This window comes from Leucoraja erinacea, chromosome 4, assembly GCF_028641065.1.
Source record: "Leucoraja erinacea ecotype New England chromosome 4, Leri_hhj_1, whole genome shotgun sequence".
NCBI classification, from domain to species: domain Eukaryota; kingdom Metazoa; phylum Chordata; class Chondrichthyes; order Rajiformes; family Rajidae; genus Leucoraja; species Leucoraja erinaceus.
The window spans coordinates 7,697,387-7,720,057 of NC_073380.1; the positions used below are offsets into that span (position 1 = coordinate 7,697,387).

The following is a 22,671-nucleotide window of genomic DNA, read 5'->3' on the forward strand; positions in this document are numbered from 1 at the left end:
GTGGGAGGTTCTGACTGTCTACCCCATCTATTGCCTCGCATGATTTTATAGACTTCTATCGAGTCTCCTCTCAGTCTCCAATGTGCCAGAGAAAATAATTCAAGTCTATCCAACCTCTCCCTGTAGCTGGAACCTTTTAATCCAGCCAGCATTCTGGTAAACTTCCTCTGCACCCTATCCAAAGCTTCCATATCTTTCCTGCAATGGGGTGAACAGAACTGCATGCAATATTCTGAATGCGGCCTAACCAAAGTCCGATAGAACTGCATCATGATTACCTGTGAAATGCTTTGTTTTGTATGTTATCCAAACAGATCTGATGTACCATGTGAACGACATTCAAGTCAAACTCAAATATAATAGATAGAGCAACGAGGAAGATACAGAGTGCAGAATTTTGTTCTCAGCATTCAAGCACATCAGTCCTGGAGAACCAGCTATCCAAGAAAGTTCATTTCTACATAAGATAAATTGCAGCACACTTGATGTTTGATTTGCTTAGTTCGATGGTGCACAAAATGTAGAATGTTTCCATCTGGCCTGCTTCAGTGATTATTGGGCAAGATCTGCTCGCCATTCCCCTGCCCCACTTGTCATTGGAACTTGATCTTGGAAGCAAGCACTAGGGTAGCACAGTGGCACAGCAGTAGAGACTCTGGTTCGATCCTGACTACGGGTGTTGTCTTTACGGGGTTTGGACGCTCTCCCTGTGACCGTGTGGGGTTTCTCTGGGTGATTTGGTTTCCTCCCACACTCCAAAGACGTACTGTCGGTTAATTGGTTTAAGTAAATTGTCCCTAATGTGTGGGATGGTGCTAGTACACGGGGTGGACGTTGGCTGAAGGGCCTGTTTCCACGCTGTATCTCTAATGTAAAAAAGTAAAGATTGGCAAAACTTTTGGAGTGTAGGACCTCCTTCATCTAGTTAAGCCAACCTGTCAAAAGATCTAGAATGTTTGTAAATGTCTGACATTTTTTGAAACATTGGAAAATACTCTGAATTTTAAAAAAAATTCAAATGACTAACTACTTTCAGCTAATACTTGCCTTTCTCACTGAGCTGCTACTGTCTTTTGAAATGAATACATTCATTGATCATGTGGCCGATCTAACCTGGCAGTTTCCTTCAACTGATTTCCCACTGAAACTGCAGTGAAATTGCAGGGAGTCACACTCTACTGCAGTAGTGTGTGAGGAATGCAGGAAAGAAACACATTCAGAATGAGGTAGTGCGAACATCTGAAGTCCTTTGCACCATCCACCTTGTGTGTGATTCAGATTGTCAATCCGACAATTTCCCCAAATAATAGTTGGTTTAGTTTACACATAACCCTGATTTCATCCAAACTTTGGAAACTAATTCCTTCACATTTACCCAGATTTGTCTTAAGGTTTATGGAATATGTTTGAAAAATTATCCTTTCCATTGATTAAAACAAACTTGGAACATGTTCGAAGTAAGAAGGCTCTTGACACAAATAATCGTCAATTCATTCCCTGCACAAATGTTGTCTGACCCACTGAGTTTCTCCAGCACTTTTTTTTTTGCACATGTACTAAGTAATATATATCTAGATTTTTATTGACTCTATCATACTCATATTACAAAAAAAAAGGCAAATCATTTGCACAGATTTGGGTTTTGTGCCCATCTAATTTCAAATGCACACATCACAGAATCAATCTTTATTATTGCAGGGATATAGTATAATGACAAGCCACTCACTGGCAGTGAAGAATAATGAGAAAATAAATATTAAAAGAAAAAAACTATTAAATCATTTAAATGAATTAAAGACAACAGTTTGAAGGGGTTAGACACAAAACGCTGGAGTAAATCAGCGGGTCAGGCAGCATCACTGGAGAGAAGGAATGGGTGATATTTCGGGTCGAGACCCTTCTATTTTTTTTTATTTTCTGTGTTTGCTATTTTGCATTTACTGTGAGGTTGATATTTCTTGACCCAAAAAGTCACCCATTCCTTTGGTCATTTGTGTCTACCCCCTTAAAACTGTTGTCTTTAATTCATTTAAATGATTTAATAGTGGGTTTTTTTTTGTTACTTGATTATACTTTGGGTACATACTTCAGTCTTTTTCTACCTATAATTTTAACTGTTAATGTTAATGCATTTCATACTCTTGAGTTTTGTTACCTCCAAGTCCACTCTTTCCCAAGGAAGTCCAAGCCTCTTTTTCTATTCTCATAAACATTTCCGATGAGCAAAATTATCATTGCTAATCTGATTTGTTTCAAGCACAATTATCTTTTTCCTATACCCCAAATCAGACATATAACTGCTAAAGTAGAGGTGATTTGAACAATGCCTTCTATCGTAATGTCACATCCTTTTTGTAGCATTCCACAACCAAAGAAATGTTTTTCCTTTTTAATTTTATAATAAGTAGCAAACTACTCTACTGACAGCTTAATTTCTCTTTTTTTAATTTCTCATCACATTGTGTATACTCAAAAGGAACACAACCATCTGGTGGGTAGGTACCCTGACCTGGAGAATCAGTAATTAATATTGGGTACTCAGGGTTAGTAGGCCAATGCAATTTTCTTTTTTTTTCTTTTCTGTGTTTGCTATTTTGCATTTACTGTGAGGCTGATATTGCTTTGAGGAAATGCCAAGTGGTCTGCAGAAAGCCCTCGGCATTCCAAAAAAAGCACCTGACCAGTTTCCACACGGTAAAGAGCAAGGAATAAAATTAGAATGCTAAAAAATTCCCTAAAAAATGGTAGTAGTATGATTGCATGTGAAGTGTCTTAGGAATTATCATGGAAGAAGTTAATGCCTTTTGGGGAAAAAAAAGAACCAGATTGTTAAAAATGTACTCCCTCATTGATATTTATATTATGTTTGACTCCTTTTATTTTTCTCAGTTGATCAGAAGTGGTCGTAGAAATATATTTAATTCATTTCCAGGTGCTATGAATAGCTTTCTGTGTTGTGTGATAGATAACTTTCTATTAGTTTAGATATGCCATTTATTGTCACTATACATGTACAGTGAAACTGAAAGCTGCTCGTACTCAGTGCATACATACAATTTTACACAAAAAACAAGAAACAGAAAAACAAAACAGAAGGGAGATGGGGGGGGGGGGGGGGAATAGGTGCACAAATTCTACGGCGCTACATACATATATACAGATGGAAGTCCTGTTGGGCGGTGTAGTCAGTGCATGTGTGGATTTGAATTTATGGTAGATATAATTCTCGGGAAGCAGCTATTCCTGAGTCTGTTTGTCCTGGATTTGATGCACCTATAGCGCCTTCCAGAGGGCAGCAGGTCGAACAGTCCAAACGCAGGATGGGAGCTGTCTTTGGTGATCTTCTTTGCCCTGCTAAGGCAGCGGGAGGTGTAGATGTCCATCAGGGAGGGGGGAGAGGGCAACCAATGATCCTCTGCGCTGTCCTGGTTACCCTCTGAAGCCTCTCCCTGTCTGCCATGGTGCAGCTGCCATACCATGCTGTAATGCAGTATGTCAGCAGGCTCTCGATGGACGAGCGGTAGAAGGTCAGCAGCAGGTTAGAGTCCAGGTTGTGCTTCCTGAGGACCCTCAGGAAGTGCAGCCGCTGCTGAGCCTTCTTGATGACCGCTGTCGTGTTGTCCGTCCAGGAGATGTCAGCCGCGATATGGACGCCGAGAAACCGGAAGGTGTTGACCCTCTCCACACACTCGCCGTTAATGTGTAGGGGGACTAAGTCGGTGCTGTGCCTCCTGAAGTCGACAATGAGCTCTTTTGTTTTCCTGGTGTTCAGAGCCAGATTGTTTTTTCAGAGCACCAGGTTTGTCAACTTCAGGACTTCCTCTCTGTAGGCTGCCTCGTCTCCCTTTGAAATAAGTCCGACCACAGTAGTGTCGTCAGCAAATTTGACGATGCGGTTGTTGTTGTGGGCCGGACTACAGTCGTAGGTGTAGAGACAGTATAAGAGGGGGCTTAGCACACAGCCCTGTGGGGAACTGGTACTCAACCTGCGAGTGGAGGAGAGGTGGGGGCCAAGTCTCACAGTCTGGGGCCGGTTTGTGAGGAAATCCTTAATCCAGGCACATGTGACAGTGGGGAGGCCGAGAGTGACCAGTTTACCAATGAGGATGTCCGGGATGATTGTGTTAAAGGCTGAACTAAAATCCACAAAGAGCATCCGGACGTAGCTCTGCCCCTGCTCCAGATGGCTCAGCACAGAGTGGAGAGCTACGGTGATGGCGTCTTCTGTGGATCTGTTTTGGCGATAAGCGAATTGGTGGGGGTCGAAGTCTTGTGGTAGATAGTCCTTGATGTGCTGGAGGACCAATCTCTCGAAGCACTTCGTGATTACCGGAGTGAGGGCAACAGGACGGTAGTCATTAAGGCTGGTGATGGGAGACTTCTTCGGCACAGGGACGATTGTGGCTGATTTTAGGCAGGACGGAATAACTGCCTGGGCCAGGGAGAGATTGAAAATTCTGGTGAAGATGGCAGTGAGCTGGTGGGCGCACGCTTTGAGCACCTTACCAGGGACTCCATCTGGGCCGGTAGCCTTCTTGGGGTTCACTGCCAGGAGCACCCGTCTGACATCGTGTTCCCCGACAGTGAGTGGGGTAGTACAGGAGCCAGGTGAGGGTGGGAACAGGGCTGTAGCAGGTGAGTGCTGCTGTTGTGATGTTTCAAAGCGGGAGAAGAAGCAATTTAGCTTTTCTGTCAGCGGCGCACTCAGGTCTTCTGACTTTGTGGCACAGCCTCTGTAGTTGGTAATGTCTTGTATGCCCCGCCATACCTCCCGTGTATTATTGCTGGACAAGTGGGACTCTATGCTCCTCTTGTGATCCGCCTTGGCCTTTTTAATACCACTTTTCAGGTCGGCTCGAGCAGCCCTGTACAGAGCTCTGTCACCTGACCTGAAGGCAGCATCGCGGGCTCTGAGGAGTGTGCGGACCTGACTGGACACCCAGGGTTTCTGGTTTGGGGAAACCCCGTATGTTTTTGTCTACAGTCACATTTCCGATGCAGAACTTGATATAGTCCAGCACCGATTCTGTGAGAGTTTCCAGGTCCTGGTGTTCGAATATGTCCCAGTTTGTCTGGGTAAAGCAGTCCTGTAGATTGGAGAGTGCATTTTCAGGCCAGGTTGTAACAGATTTTATGGTGGGCCTGGCACTGCGTCTGAGGGGGGTGTAGGCTGGAGAGAGCAGGAGGGAGAGATGGTCTGACTGGCCGAGTTGGGGGAGGGGGATGGCTCTATACGCGTGCTTGATATTGGTGTAAACATGATCCAGCGTGTTCACCCCTCTAGTAGAACACTTGACATGTTGGTAGAATTTCGGCAGTACAGTCTTCAAGTTGGCCTTATTAAAGTCCCCTGCGATTATGTGAACACCTTCGGGGTGGTCCCGCTGCTGTTCGTTAATGGTGTTCAGCAGGAGAGAGAGCGCCTTGTTTACATTGGCGTCAGGTGGAATATACACAGCCGTGACAATCACGACTGTTAGTTCTCTCGGTAGAAAAAAAGGCCGGCATCTTACAGACATGTACTCGAGGTCAGGGGAACAATGATTGTCTATGATTGTCCCGTTGTTGCACCAATTCTCATGCACGTATATACAGAGACCCCCTCCCCTGCTCTTACCGGAGTCCATAGTCCTGTCCCCGCGGAGCAGAAAGCGACCTGCTAGCTGCATGCTAGCATCAGGTATCCCCGGGTGAAGCCAGGATTCGGTGATGATCATAACACAGCAGTCACGAACATACCGATTCCCAGCGAGTTGCACTTCCAGGTCGTCCATTTTGTGAACCAGGGATCTGGCGTTGGAGAGATACAGGCTCGGTAGAGGTGGCTTGTGTGGTCGATTCCTTAGCCTTAGCAAAGCTCCAGACCTGCGGCCTCGCTTCTGCTTCCTCTCCCTCCTCCGTCTGCGCCGCCTCCTAGACCCGACAACAATCCACGGGGACCCCGGTGGTCTTGCTATGTCGCCCGGGATGTTATACTTGCGGTGGAAGGCACCCGAAACCGCAGGCTGACTTTACCCAGTTTATGAACTAATTTGTGACTGCTGACTAATAATTAACTTTTTATGGATTATTTAAATCTGTTATGATTAGCTTTCCACCAGATGATGGGGAATGATAGCTCATAATAGAGTAAGTACTTGTCTTAACATAGGTTTTATTAATTTAACTGTTATGTTTTTCTTGCAGGTTGGGACCCAAGAATTTGCGAGACGTTACCCAGCAACATATGTTTCCTGGGTTTTTGCCTATCTCATAGGCCTAATCTGCCTAATCCGAGCTTGTTATTGGGGAGCAATAAAAGTTAGCTATCCCGAGCACACCTTTGCATAGACTGATCAGTTATCCAGCACAGAACATCCGATGATCTACAAATCTTTCAGAATAAAAGACATTCTCATGTTAATACAAATCAACTTTATAGACTGGTTAGGTCCAAGGAGGATAATGATGTCAGAATGTGCATATTGCACAATGGTTTCAGCAAGCGTACATGTTTTTGTTGCTGATAAATTGCCATATGCTTAAGACAAATGTTGCATATATGTTACTTGGAATGTATCCCAGTTTTGTTTTGGTTAAACTGTGTCATACAATCTCTACAGTATGCTTTTTCTGGCAGCCAAAACGAAGGAATGTGATGCAACAAATTGCAAGCTTCACACATGCACCATTGAAATTTCTCTGTCCAGGCCTGATGTTTTCAAATTACTCCTGTGAAATTAAACAAAAAATGCATAATAGTTGAGCAATAAAACCAAGTTCTGTATGTTATATTTTCAATACTTTAATATTTTTAGGTAATTGCTTTGTAAAAATACAGCATTTGAAATACCTGCATTGAGATCTTCAGAGTATTATGGTGGCAATAGTAAATGACAATAGACGATAGGTGCAGGAGTAGGGCAATCGGCCCTTCGAGCAAGCACCGCCATTCACTGTGATCATGGCTGATCATCCACAATCAGTACCCCGTTCCTGCCTTTTCGCCATATCCCTTGACTCCGCTATCTTTAAGAGCTCTATCTAACTCTATCTTGAAAGCATCCAGAGAATTGGCGTCCATTGCCTTCTGAGGCAGAGAATTCCACAGATTCACAACTTTGGATGAAAAAGATTTCCCTCATCTCCGATCTAAATGGCCTACCTCTTATTCTTAAACTGTGGCCCCTGGTTCTGGACTCCCCCAACATCAGGAACATGTTTGCTGCGGAGTGTCCAATCCCTTAATAATCATACGTTTCAATAAGATCCCCTCTAATCCTTCTAAATTCAAGTCAATACAAGCCCAGACAACGTATGGCAGTCCCACCATCCTGGAAATTAACCTTGAGAATCTACGCTGCACTCCCTCAATAGTAAGAATGTCCTTCCTCAAATTTGGAGACCAAAATTGCACACAATGCTCTAGGTGTGGTCTCACTAGGGCCTTGTACAACTGCAGAAGGACATCTTTGGCCCTATTCTCAACTCCTCTTGTTATGAAGGCCAACATGCCATTAGCTTTCTTCACTGCCTGTTGTACCTGCATGCTTACTTTCAGTGACTGATGAGCAAAGACCCCAGATACCATTGTACCTCCCGTTTTCCTAACTTGGCACCATTCAGATAATAATCTGCCTTTCTGTTTTTGCCACCAAAGTGGATAACCTCACATTTATCCACATTAATCGGCATCTGCCCATTCACCCAATCTGTCCAAGTCGCACTGCATCCTTATAGCATCCTCTTCACTGCCACCCAGCTTTGTGTCATCTGCAAATTTGCTAATGTTACTTTTAGTCCCTTCATCTAAATCACTAATGTATATTGTAAATAGTTGCGGTCCCAGCACCGAGCCTTGCGGTACCCCACTAGTCACTGCCTACCATTCTGAAAGGGACCCGTTAATCCCTACTCTTTGTTTTCTGTCTGCCAACCAATTTTCTAGCCATGTCAGTATCCTACCCCTAATACCATGTGCTCTAATTTTGGCAAATAATCTCCTATGTGGGACCTTATCAAAGGCTTTCTGAAAGTCCAGGTACACTACATCCACTGGCTCTCCCTTGTCCATTTTCCGAGTTACATCCTCAAAAAATTCCAGAAGATTAGTCAAGCATGATTTCCCCTTCGTAAATCCATGCTGACTCGGACCAATCCTGTTACTACTAACCGAATGTGCCGCTATTTCATCTTTTATAATTGACTCCAGCATCTTCCCCACCACCGATGTCAGGCTGACTGGTCTATAATTCCCTGTTTTCTCTCTCCCTCTTTTCTTAAAAAGTGGGATAACTTTAGCTACCCTCCAATCCTGAACTGATCCTGAATCTATGGAACATTGGAAAATGATCACCAATGTGTCCATGATTTCTAGAGCCACTTCCTTAAGATGCAGACCATCAGGCCCTGGGGATTAATCAGCCTTCAGTCCCATCAGTCTACACAACACAATTTCCTGCCTAATGTGAATTTCCTTCAGTTCCTCATTTTTAGATGATGCTTAATTTATTAATCATTTTTTTAATCTTATCGTATAACATTGCATACCATCTTTTTTTTTTTTTTTTTTTTTTATGCCAGCACATTTTTATGCATACCATCTTTTTGATTAAGCAAAATCATGTCAGGAAAAGATTTGGTTCTTGCTGTTGACATAGTATGATTACCTACATTAAAAAAATAAAAACATCAGCCATTGAATGTAATAAAATTTGTACCAAACTAATCATAAATCCATTAACTGTTGCTTTGCTGAAGTGCATGCAGTATTTTATAAATAAGGTAATAAAACGTATAAACATTTGTTGACTACTGTTCCTTATTAATGCAAAACAATATAGGACCAACATTTTTGTAGTAACAGAACATGTTATCCTTAAGTTCGCGTTTTAAACTTTCTAAAATGGATATTGCATTCAGTGTTTGAGTGGAAATCTGTGAACTATGTATGTGTCTGTTTATGCATATACTGTAATTCAGTCCCAATAGTCAAGATATGCGGTCAGGAAGAGTTTTCTGGCAATAAGCAGGTGCAGGTACAGCAGATAGAGCAAAAAGCTAATGGCATGTTGGCCTTCATTGCGAGAGGATTTGAGTTTAGGAGCAAGTAGGTCCTACTGCAGTTGTACAGGGCCTTGATGAGACTGCACGTGGAGTATTGTGTGCAATTTTGGTCTCCTAATTTGAGGAAAAAAAAATTGCTATTGAGCGATTGCAGCGTAGGATCACCGTTAAAACCTGGGATGGCGGGACTGAGATATGATGAAAGAATGGGTCGACTGGGCTTGTATTCACTGGAATTTGGAAGGATGAGAGATCGTATAGAAACATAAAATTCTTAAAGGATTGGACAGGCTAGATGCAGGAAAAAATGTTCCCGATGTTGGGGGAGTCCAGAACCAGGGGTCACAGTTTAGAAATAAGGGGTAGGCCATTTAAGACTGAGATGAAGAAACATTTCTTCACCCGGAGAGTTGTGAATCTGGAATTCTCTGCCACATAAGGCAGTGGAGGCCAATTCACTGGATGTTTTCAGGAGAGAGTTAGATTTAGGGCTAAAAGAATCAAGCTGTATGGGCTAAAGAAATCAAGGGATATGGGGAAAAAGCAGGAACGGGGTACTGATTTTAGATGATCAGCCATGATCATATTGAATGGCGGTGCTGGTTCGAAGGGCCAAATGGCCTACTCCTGCATCTATTTTTCCAAGTTTATAATTTTTAAAATTGGGCCTAAAGTAGGTATAAAGTCAATGAATAATGGAGGAGATGTAAACTAGACATTAATTGAGTGACTCATTTGAGAGGTTCGATATAAGCTTTTAATGGCATCACAAAAACAAGTGAAACCTTTTACCTCACCACATCTCAGCAGCGTATTATATTCCACTTTTACTCTCTCTTCTAACTGCCATTTGTCAGTATATAATCTCAAAGCAAACTACCACACTTCACTCTCATTCAAAATAGTCCTTTACTGTCTTCACACCAAAAGCGTGTTATTTTCTCACATGCAGCATTAAAGTATGACACATTCTTTCCTGACTTTATATATATCTGCATTTTATTATTTTATCCATTTCTAAGTGTATGTATACGTCCTACATGAATTCACTTCTGATTAAGCACTATCAGCTTTCTTTCTGTGGAACCATGCAATGTATAATCCAGGGTAGAAGATTAATACTAGAAGATTACGCCCATTTAGTTGTCAAGAAGTCCTGGAGTTTAACAAAAAGATTACTGCTGACGGATATATATGCATTACTTGTATTCCATAATTAAATTAAACAAAGGTGAAGCAAACTTTACATCTTTGAACCATTTTCCCAGTCATTCAAGCATTTCCATGTCCTCTCGCATTTTCAAACATCATCTATCATGGTGAGAGAAAAAAAATGATAAAAGACAGCAGGCACTGTGCGGCAGTGAACGGTTGGGGCCTGAGAAGATTGAGCATGTACAATAATATGCTGCCCGTAAACTTCTCTCTCCTCTTAGAAGGTGGATCATTGGCTTTTAGAACAAAATCATGTTGATTTTCAACATTTGCCAAAACATACCTGTTGCAGATTTTGCTTATGCACCTCGGGGACAACAAATAGGTATTCTGACCACCGCAACATTACAGCTGAGTTGGAAAATGCATGTTGTCATTGCTTGTTCATTGCCCTGTCACCCTGTATGGAAGAAACAGTTCACAAATTAGATTTCCCATGGGGGGGCACATTTCTGCTGCAAATCTTAGGCAGGTGATCTGCATATGACAGTCCTGCCATCCTAGGAATTAACTTCGTAAACCTACGATGCACTCCCTCAATAGCAAGAATGTCCATCCTCAAATTTGGAAATCAAAACTGCACACAATACTCCAGGTGTGGTCTCACTAGGGCCCTGTACAACTGCAGAAGGACTTATTTGCTCCTATACTCAACTCCTTGTTATGAAGGCCAACATGCCATTCGCTTTCTTCACTGTCTGCTGTACCTCAAGAGTCAAGAGTCAAGAGTCAATTTAATTGTCATTTGGACCCCTAGAGGTCCAAACGAAATGCCGTTTCTGCAGCCATACATTACACACAAATAGACCCAGACACAACATAATTACATTTTACATAAAACATCCATCACATAGCTGTGATGGAAGGCCAAAAAAAAAACTTATCTCTCCACTGCACTCTCCCCCCCCCCCCCGATGTCAGAGTCAAAGTCAAAGCCCCCGGCTGGCGATGGCGATTGTCCCGCGGCCATTGAAGCCATGCCGGGTGGTGCGAGGTCGCACACCGGGTCTTGGTGTTGGAGCCCCCGGTGTGCGCTCGTAAAGTCCCGCGGCCGTTCCAGCCGCGCGGGGCAATGGTGTTAGGCCCCGCTCCAGGAGCTCTTCGACCCCGCAACTCGGGCGGGAGAATTCGCCGTTGCAGGAGCCCCGAAAAGCGGTCTCTCTCCAGGGATCCGCGGGCTCCCGGCGCCGCTGTCCGCAGACCCGCAGCAGCAGCCTCCGACTCAGCAGCAGCAGCAGCGCTCCTCCACCGCTCCAACCGCTCCGGACTCGGCCAGCCCCGCGACGGCGACGGTGAGTAGCACCAGAGTCCCCGGTCTCTTCCTGTTGGAGGCCGCTCCTCGTTGCGGCCTCAACGACAAAGGAAACCCGACGAGAGAAAGGTCGGGTCTCCAGTGCAGGGGAGAGATTAAAAAGTTTCCCCCCCCCCCCCCCCACCCCACCCCCCCCCCCCACACACACACACACCCCAACAAAAAATAACAAAAACTACATTAAAACACAGACAGAAAATAATAAAAACGCGGACAGACTGCAGAGGCCGCTGCTGGCCAGAGCCAGTACCTGCTTGCTTACTTTCAGTGACTGATGAGCAAGGACACTCAGTTCTTGTCATACTTCCCCTTTTCCTAACTTGACACCATTCAGATAATAATCAGCCTTCCTGTTCTTGCCACCAAAGTGGATAACCTCACATTTATCCTCATTAAACTGCATATGCCATGCATCTGTCCACTCACCCAACCTGTCCAAGTCATTCTGCATCCTTATAGCATCCTCCTCACAGTTCACACTGCCACCCAGCTTTGTATCATCTGAAAATTTGCTAATGTCACTTTTAATCCCTTCATCTAAATTATTAATGTATATTTTAAATATCTACGTTCTCAGCACCGAGTCGTGCGGTACCCCACTACTCAATGTCTGCCATTCTGAAAGGGACCAGTTAATCCCTACTCTTTGTTTCCTGTCTGCCAACCAATTTTCTATCCATGTCAGTACCGTACCCCTGACACCCGGCTTGAGATCTAACTATTCCTTTGGTTTATGTTTCATTCGGAAGAAGACCGCCAATACCATGTGTGACCTTATCAAATGCTTTCTGAAAGTCCAGGTACACTACATCCACTGGCACTCCCTTGTCCATTTTTCCTAGTTACATCCTCAAAAAATTCCAGAAGATTAGTCAAGCATGATTTCCCCTTTGTAAATCCATGCTGACTCGGAACAAACTTGTTACTGCTGACCAAATGTGCCGCTATTTCATCTTTTATTTCATCTTTTCTCCAGCATCTTCCCGACACTGATGTCAGGCTAACTGGTCTATAATTCCCTGTTTGCGCTCTCCCTCCTTTCTTAAAAAGTGGATAACATTAGCTATCCTCCAATCCACAGGAACCGATCCTGAATCCATTGAACAATGGAAAATGATCATCAATGCATCCACGATTTCTAGAGCCACTTCCTTAAGTACCCTGAGATGTAGACCATCAGGCCCTGGGGAATAATCAGCCTTCAGTCCCGTCTACCCAACACAATTTCCTGCCTAATGTGAATTTCCTTCAGTTCCTCCTTTTTAAATGATGCTTAATTTATTCATTTTTTTAAATCTTATTGTATAACATTGCATACGATCTTTTTGATTAAGCAAAAACATGTCAGGAAAATATTTGGTTCTTGCTGTTGACATAGTATAATTACCTACATAACAAAAATAAAATGTGTACCAAACTAATCATAAATCTATTAACTGTTGCTTTGCTAGCAAACCTGTCTGCCAGAATGTCGGTCCCGCTCCAGTTAAGGTGTAACCCGTCCCTTTTGTACAGGTCACCCCTACCCCAGAAGAGATCCCAGTGGTCTATAAATCTAAATCCTTGCTCCCTGCACAAGCCCCTCAGCCACACATTCAGATCCCCTATCCCCCTGTTCCTGTCCTCACTAGCACGATTGGACAGGCTAGATGCAAGAAAAAATGTTTCTGATGTTGGGAGATTACGGAACGAGGGGGCCACAGTTTAAGAATAAAGGGAAGGCCATTTAAGACTGAGCTGAGAAAAAATGTCTTCACCCAGAGAGTTGTGAATCTGTGGAATGTTCTGCCACAGAAGGCAGTGGAGGGCAATTCACTGGATGTTTTCACGAGAGAGTTAGATTTAGGGCTAAAGGAATCAAGCTCTTAGGGCTAAAGGAATAAAGGGATATGGGGGAAAAGCAAGAACGGGGCACTGATTTTAGCTGATCAGCCATCATCTTATTGAATGGCAGTGCTGGCTCGAAGGGTCAAATGGCCTACTCCTACATCTATTTTTCGATGTTTCTAATTTTTAAAGTTGGGCCCAAAGTAGGTATAAAGTCAATGAATAATGGAGGAGATGTAAACTAGACATTCATTGAGTGACTCATTTGAGAAGTTCTATATAAGCTTTTAATGGCATCACAAAACAAGTGAAACCTTTTACCTCACCACATCTCAGCAGCATATTATATTCCACTTTTACTCTCTTCTAACTGCCATTTGTCTGTATATAATCTCAAGGCAAACTGCCACACTACACTCTCATTCCAAAAATACCCCAAAAGGCAAGGGTTACTGGTCTTAATGACTACAGCAATGTTTCTACTTTGAAGGAAATTACCTGAAATTCAGGAAATTCCAGTTGTCTTCAGGTAATTTTAAGGAAATGAAATAATTTCGGGAAATTTCCTGGCCTGGTAAGCCTTCCCCAACTGAGCATGTGCGACTGCCGCCCCAACTGCGCACGTGCAGAATCTGGGCCCACTGCACACGCGTGGGTAGACGCCAAACGGTCCAATCAGGCCCGCGGGATGATTTGCGGGAAAAAAAGCATGTACCTGTATTTACGACCATCCGCACCTGCGCAGTTGGGGGTGGCCTGTCAGCCGCGTTACAATTGAAAATAGCGGCGGTGATGCGGTAGGGAAGTCTACTCCCTGCGCATGCGCAGTGGGCCCGATATCCATGCGTGCGCAGTTGGGGAAGGCTTACCAGGCCGGGAAATACCATCAAATTCCAGGTAATTTGGAATTCTATTTCAGGAAAAAAAATGTTGAGGTATGGAAACACTGGACTGCAGGCTGGTCGCACTGACCTCTGTAGTCATGAAGACCCTTGAAAGGCTTGTGCTGGCCAAGCTAAAAAATATCACAAACCACCTGCTGGACCCTCTGCAGTTTGCATTTCGGGTCAATACATCTGTGGATGATGCAGTCAACCTGGGCCTGCACTTCATCCTCCAGCACCTAGACCCCCAGGGAACTAATGCGAGGATTTTGTTTGATGATTTTAGCTCTGCATTCAACACCATTGTGCCAGAGCTACTACACTCCAAACTATCCGAGTTGACTGTGCCTGAACCTCTCTGTCGGTGGATCACCAGCTTCCCGACAGACAGGAAGCAGCGTGAGGCTAGAAAGCACATCTCGGACCCGCAAACCCTCAGCATAGGAGCACCGCAAGGCTGCTTATTCTCCCCTCTCCTTCACACCAATGACTGCACCTCGACTGACTCCTCTGTCAAGCTTCTCAAGTTTGCGGACGACACAACCCTGATTGGACTAATCCTGGATGGGGAGGAATCTGCCTACAGACAGGAAGTGACACAGCTGGCTGCTGATGCCTACGCAACAACCTGGAGTTCAATGCTCTTAAGACAATGGAATTGATAGTAGAGTTTAGGAGAGCTCCCTCTCCCCTCACCACACTCACCATCAACAACACCACAGTCACATCTGTGGAGTCTTTTCAGTTCCTGGGAACCATCATCTCCAAGGACCTTAAGTGGGGGGCTACCATCGACTCCACATTCAAAAAGGCCCACAGAGGATGTAATTCCTGCAGCAGCTGAGGAAGCACAATCTGCCACAAGCAATGATGGTCCAATTCTATACGGCCATCGTAGAGTCTGTCCTCACCTTCTCCATCATGGTATGGAGGCTGCAGCAAATCGTCCGATCAGCTGAGGTTATTGGCTGCAACCTTCCCCCCATTGACGAATTGTACACTGCAAAGGCCAGGAAGCGAGCGGGTAAGATCATCTCTGACCCCTCTCACCATGGCCACAACCTCTTTGAATCACTTCACTCTGGAAGGCAACTCCGGACTGTCAAAGCTGCGATAGCCAGACATAAAAACAGCTTTTTTCCCCACGAGTAGTAGCTCTACTCAATAACCAAAATTCTGTAGCCTCCTTTTGCTCTGGTATTTTATTTAATTCACATGTTTAATCAATAATGTTTTATTATTAATGTTTAATGTTTTATTTATCATTCCTAACTCTCACTGTATGTCATGTTGTCACTTGTGGGCGGAGCACCAAGGCAAATTCCTTGTAGGTGAAGGAAAGATGAAGCAAGCTTCACATCTTTGAACCATGTTCTCAGGCATTCAAGCATTTCCATGTCCTCTTGCATTTTCAAACATCAGCTATCATGGTGGGAGAAAAATGATAAAGACAGCATGCACAGCACTTTGCAGCAGTGAACATACAAGATACAAGATACAAGATAGTTTTAATTGTCACGTGTGCCTAATGGCACAGTGAAATGAATTTCCATACAGCCATACATTAAAAATCAACAGGACACAACACACTATAGAGTTGACATAAAACATCCCCACACAGCAGAATCAAAGTTCCCCACTGTGTGGGAAGGCACCAAAGTCAGTCTCTTCCTCGACTATTCCCCGTGGTCAGGGTCTCCCCAAGCCCTCCGCAGTTGCCGCTACGGGCGGCCCGATGTTCAGGACCGCACGCCGGGGTATTAAAAGTCCGACGTCGGGGCTGCGGGACGTCCTCAGCGGCGTGGACACAGAGTCGGCCCCCTCCTACCGGAGTCTGCTGCTTCCAATGTCCGTAGGCCGCGCCGGGTGGAGACTGCTGCTGGAGACCCTCTGCAAGGCGCCCCAGGACTCCACGATGCCGTTCAGCGCCGCCCGCGTTGGAAGCTCTCCGCACCAGAGCTCCACGATGTTGGAGCAACGGCCCAACGATCCGGAGCTCCAACGGCGACCCGGGTAGGCATCGCCCGCTCCGCGGTGACTCCAGCGCTGCGCCGCCGTTGTAGCAGCCCTGGTCCGGTTCCCGGTCCCCGGCAGGAAAGGCCGCTCCGATCCAGCTGGTAGGCCGCGAGGTGGGGGGCGAGGACGCGACTCGGAGAAATAGTCGCGTCCCCGCCAGGAAGAGACTGGGAGACGGTTTCCCCCTTACCCTGCCCCCCTCCCCCACATAGAAAAGTTAAAGTTCCCCCTAACACAACACTTTGGTCTAACTAAAAATAATAAAAAAAGACAGAAAAAACAGACAGGCTGTAGGCAGAGGCTGCTGCCAGTGCAGCGCCCCTAGTGGTGCAACTTTTGGGGCCTCAGAAGATTTAGCATATACAATAAAATGCTGCCTGTAAACTTGTCTCGCCTCTTAGAAGGAGGATCATTGGCTTTTGGAACAAAATCATGTTGATTTTCAGAATTTACAAAAACATGCCTGTTGCAGATTTTGCTTATGCACCTAGCCGACATCAAATAGGCATTCTGACTACTGCAACATTACAGCTGAGTTGGAAAATGCAAATTGTCATTGCTTGCTCATTGCTCTGTCACCCTATATCCCTGTTTGGAAGAAACAGTTCACAAATTAGATTTCCCATGAGGGGCAAATTTCTGCTGCAAATCTTCGGCAGGTAATCTGCAGGAAATTCTGCTTTGTAAGCACCTCACAATAATGTGCGTATAATTTAACTCTGGTGAAGCTCAGCACAGCACTTGCCTTACAGTGATCTTTATCATGTGGAGCACAACTGGAAAATGCAGCTAGATTAAAGTCATCTCTTGATAATTTTGATTACTGAGAAAAAGGTGATGTACAGGAACATGATATAATTTGTCCATGATGAGAAAATTGACCATCCAGATGAAAATTTGAATGATAAAAACATTCAATTCATTTGTTCCTTGACTTGGTATTTTAACACTGCTTCTGATGTTAATTTAAAGGCATTTTTTGCTAGATGTAAGTGTAAGAGGTTAGAATTTCTCCTTTGTTCCAGAAAAAAAGATTAGGAATATATTAATTTCTGGACAACATTTAAATGTTGCCAGATGAATTCTGGTTCATTTCAAAATTACAAATGTTCACTTTTCTATGTAGAGTATTGATTAAATTATGTGTGCGGTCTCATGAAACACAGTATGGAATAATTTTTCAGCAAGTATCGAGTAATTCTCCATTTAGGTACATACCTTCTTGTATTTACACTTCCTTTAATTTTGTGCACTGCTGAGAACACGTTATCAATGTTTAAGTTAATTTGCCAGTAGGTGGCAGTGTTAACAGTTGTGATGGTCAAAGTTATATAAGCAAATCAAATTATGATTTAAATTCCAATTGTACTGAAATGATTTCACAATCACAATAATACTTTATTCGTCAAGTATGTTTTGCAACATACGAGGAATTTGATTTGCCAAGTCGGTCATACAAATAAAAAGCAACAGAACACACAAAACACATTTTAACATAAACATCCACCAGAGACTCCACTTTCCTCACTGTGATTGAAGGCGAAGAAAAGTTCAATCTCTTGCCTTAGCTCTCCCGCGGTCGAGGGCCTCGAGCCCTCTGTTGACGGGACGATCTTCACTCCTGTAGCAGGCGCCGTTTTGGGCCCTCCGCGTCGGGGCGATCCAGATCCTGCATCGGGGGATGTCAGCTCCCCCGCGCCGGGTGATCGAACCTCACGTCGGGGCTGGTCAAGCCTCTGTGTCCGTTGGAGTTCCCGACTCGCCTCTCCCGAGACTGCGAGCTCTTGATGGTAAGTCAGCAGGCCGCGGTTGGAGCAATCCCAGGCAAAGGATCGTCTCCAATATTGTCCGTGCCCCGCGGTGGAGCCCAAGGTCAGTCCGAGGTTAAAGAGATAGGTTGAATAAGTTAGGTCTTTATTCTCTGGAGCGCAGAAGGTTAAGGGGTGACTTGATAGAGGTCTTTAAAATGATGAGAGGGATAGACAGAGTTGATGTGGACAAGCTTTTTCCTTTGAGAATAGGGAAGATTCAAACAAGAGGACATGACTTCAGAATTAAGGGACAGAAGTTTAGGGGTAATATGAGGGGGAACTTGTTTACTCAGAGAGTGGTAGCGGTGTGGAATGAGCTTCCAGTGGAAGTGGTGGAGGCAGGTTCATTGGTATCATTTAAAAATAAATTGGATAGGCATATGGATGAGAAGGGAATGGAGGGTTATGGTATGAGTGCAGGCAGGTGGGACTAAGGGGAAAAAAAGTTGTTCGGCACGGACTTGTAGGGCCGAGATGGTCTGTTTCCGTGCTGTAATTGTTATATGGTTATATGGTTATAGATGATAGGCCGCAAAGCTACCGGAGACGCGACCCGGAAACATCGCGTCTCCGGCAAGGTAAGAAACTGAAAAAAAAGTTTGTGAACTTTCAAGGAGATTGTCCAATATGATACTATGACTGCTCTGGAATATATAGTACAGACCAACCAATCTTAGAGTCGGAGTTATACAGCACAGAAACAGGCTTTTTGGCCCAACTCATCAATACTGACCAGGATGTCCTTTCTAAGCTAGTCCCATTTGTCTGCGTTTGGCTCATATCCCACTTAACCTTTCCTCTTTTAAATGCTGTTATAGTACCCGTCTCAACTATAACCTCAGCTCATTCCATATACCCATAACCTTCTGAGTGAAAAAGATTACCCTTGGGTTCCTATTAAATCTTGCCTCCATAACCCTAAACCTCTTGGTTCTTGATTCCCTTACCCTGGGTAAAAGACTCATTCACCCTATCTATTCCCCACATGATTTTACACACATCTATAAAATCAGCCCTCAACCTCCTGCACTCCAAGAAATAAAGTCCAAGCCTTTCCAACCTTTCCCTATATCTCAGGCCCTCGAGTCCTGGCAACGTCTGTAAACCTCTGCACTTTTAGCAGCTTAATGACACCACCCTTATAACAGGGTGATCAAAACTGAACACAGTGATTTAAATATTATCACACCAATGGCTCGTACAATAGTTACATAATATCCTAATTTCTATGTGTAGTAAGGAACTGCAGATGCTGGTTTAAACCGAAGATAGACACAAAAGGCTGGAGTAACTTCTTCAGACTGCAGGGTCTCGACCCAAAACATCACCCATTCTTTCTCTCCAGAGATGCTGCCTGTCCCGCTGAGTTACTCCAGCTTTTTGTGTCTATCCTAATTTCTATACTCAGTACCCTGACTGATAAAGGCCAGCCTACTGAAAGCTTACTTTACCACCCTCGCTACCTGTGATATTGCTTTCTGAGAACTATGCACCTGTATTTCAAGATCCCTCTGCTCTACAGCTCTTCTTAAGTCTCTATCATTCACAGTTAAGGTCCTGGCCTAGGTTAACTTGCCGAAATGCAACACCTTGCACTTATCTGCTTTCCAAATTAATGAAGTAGACGGAGTTGAAAATTGAGTATCCTTCAATTCAGAGATTGTTAGTCTGGGAGAATAGGGTGTTGTAAGCATAATCAATAGAAATATTTGCCATGTGGGTTCCTATGAAAGGTTTCTCAGAAATCAAGCAATTTTTTTCATTCATCTTATCAGTGAGTGCCATATCTGAAGAAAAATGGTATATAGTACAAACTAGCCGAATTTCTTGATATGTTGGCAAGATCGTAAAATCTACCTGAAAAGATAGCACAATGAAGAGACAGTAGTGGTTAAATAAATGCAGAAATACTGAATATGGCACTTTTGTTTGATCTTGAAACTAATATTTTGTATTCTCATAATATTACATATATTTAGAAGAGAAGCATCCTGGCTTGGTATTTTCCAATTATAATACCCGATAACAAAGATTTATTGTCTACTTTTATCGGGGACAGGTTGATAAATTGTGGCATAGGGTTAAAGTTTGCTGAATCCCAGTGCCAGGAATAGAGGTTTGAGAATGCAGTATTTTGCATTGATTGAAAAGACAAACGATTTTAAGATTATACATAGTATAGAAAGGCTGTGGGAAGCCTTGCATTAAATTGCCGTCTCCAAGTATTATTTCATGATCTCCCTAACTTTACACTTCAATGGCATTGCTCTTTATCTTGCATGTGAAAGACAATTATAGCAGTCATGCACTTACGATTGCCTTAGAGTAACTATTATTATTTCATCTTTTCAGAATTGAATGTGAGTGAGGTTCAAGGTGAGAGGGGAAAGATTTAAGAGACCTGATGGGCAATTTCTTTATACAGAAGGTGGTACATATAAGGAATGAGATGTCAGAGGAAGCTGCAGAGGTGGGTACAATAGTGATGTTTAAAAGACAGTTAGACAGGTACATGGTGACAGGTACAACTCAATTATAAAAGCTGGTCATCATGGATGAATTGGGTTAAAAGGCCAGTTTCTGTATTATATGACTATCTCTCTATGTAAGGATTACATTAATTGTAATTATAGCAAAAACTTTGTCATAAAATATAGTGATCAAGCAGATTACCCGAACATTGCCAAAACAACCCTAACAATCAAAGAATAATCCTTATCTCAACAATAACACTAATTCTGAAAATGATCTGAAAGCAAGAGGTTGATTTATCAAAATGTTCCATATTTCTGTTTGATACAAAATGTGATCGTTAACATGAAGTGGATTATATAAAACTTTCCCTGAAAACATGTGTACCAAGGACTTCTTTCATTGACTGTTTTGTAAGGATGAATGATCAGAGCTTTACAATCCGTCTTTGTATTTCAGATTGAATCAGACATATTGCAATTTCTTGATACTGGAACTTCAATTAGATGTTAACATCTTTCTGTAGAATTAGACCAACTGTAAAATGCCCATTGCAGACTGAAGAGAGAAGTTAAATACACAGAAAAGCGACAGATTTAATCTCTTGTTTTGATAGTATAGCTCAGCATTCCCTTTCTTTGTTGCTTCCTGCTCTGCAATTGCTAAATTGTCATCAGTTGAATGTAAACATCCAGAGCGGCTTAATCATAACAATGTTTTATGCTTATTGCTGCTATTTTCCTGGAAATTGAATAGGTTTTTGGCATGGTTCAATGGTTCTATTTTATGAAGAGCTTAAGTTTATACACCAGCATGATTATACTGTAATTCTCTCATCAAATTATTTACAAAGGGTTTGGGCGGCACAGTGGCGCAGTGGTAAAGTTGTTGCCTTACAGCTCCAGAGACCTGGGTGCTGTTTGTAAGGTGTTTGCACGTTTTCCCTGTGTCTGCCTGGGTTTTCTCTGGGTGCTTCAGTTTCCTCCCACATTCCAAAGACTTGCGGGCTTGTACGTAGTGTAGGATACAACTGGTGTACGAAATGATTGTTAGCATGGATGCGATGGCCGAAGGGTACCGATTGCCTGCATTTGGCCCTTATCCCTCTAAACCATTCCGATACTTGTATCTGGTCCAATGTCTTTTAAATGTTACTTTATTTGCCTTAACTATTAGCAGCCCATTCCATATATCTATCACTCTGAATGAAAATGTCCCCTCTCACCTTAAACCTATGCTTTAAACCTATAATTCTGATTCATCCACTCTGGGAAAAAGCCTGTCCACTCACCCTATCTACTCCCCCCATGATTTTATACACCTCTATAACTTCACCACTCAGCTGCAAGGGATGAACTCTTAGACCGCCCAACCTCTTCCTAGCTCCAATGTTTAAATCCTGGCAATATCCTCGTAAAATTTATTTGCATTCTTTCCAACTTAATGGCATTTTTCTATAACAGGGCGACCAAAACTGAACATAATACTACTCCCAAGTTCATGCCTCACAAACATAAAATGTCTCTGAATATGCTAACAAACTTCGATAGATGTACTGTAAAAAGTAGATCCAAGGAACTGTAGATGCTGATTACAAAAATATTCAGTGCTGGAGTAAATTGGCGGGTCAGGCAGCATTTCTGGAAGACATGGATAGGTAATGTTTCGGGTCAGGACCTTTCTTCATCTGAAGAATGGTCCTGATCTGAAACATCACCTATCCGTGTCTTCCAAAAATGCTACCCGACTTGCTGAGTTACTCCAGTATTTTATGTTTTAAAAAAAATTGTGGAAAGTATCTTGACTGGTTATATTACGGCCTGGTACGGCAATTCCAACTCACTGGAGAGAGTGTGGGACTCAGCCCCATCCATCGTGGGCAGTCCTCGCCAAACGCATCTACACGAGGCACTGTCTCGAGAAGACATCCTCTATTATCAAGGATCCCCGCCATCTGTGCCATGGCTTCTTCTCACTGCTACTTAAGCCTGAAGTCCCTTAGGTTCAGGAGCAACTACTGCAACTATCAGGTTCTTGAACCAATTTGCTCAACTCTAATCCTACATCGATAACGGTACACTGGAGTCTA

At 43.5% G+C, this 22,671-nt stretch overlaps 1 protein-coding gene across 2 annotated transcripts in view; it reads left to right on the top strand.

The window, feature by feature from the left end:
- pip4p2 (phosphatidylinositol-4,5-bisphosphate 4-phosphatase 2) overlaps positions 1-8,801 on the top strand; it is a 64,651-nt gene extending 55,850 nt beyond the window's left edge. Inside the window, exon 7 of one of the 2 annotated variants that reach the window (XM_055633616.1) lies at positions 315-1,572. In XM_055633616.1, coding sequence (XP_055489591.1) covers positions 315-320 — 6 coding nt within the window. In that variant the 3' untranslated portion in view covers positions 321-1,572. Of the gene's footprint in view, positions 1-314; positions 1,573-6,186 lie in introns of those variants that run through there. The other variant, XM_055633615.1, reaches the window with a different exon arrangement.
- The last annotated feature ends 13,870 nt before the right edge of the window (positions 8,802-22,671 follow it).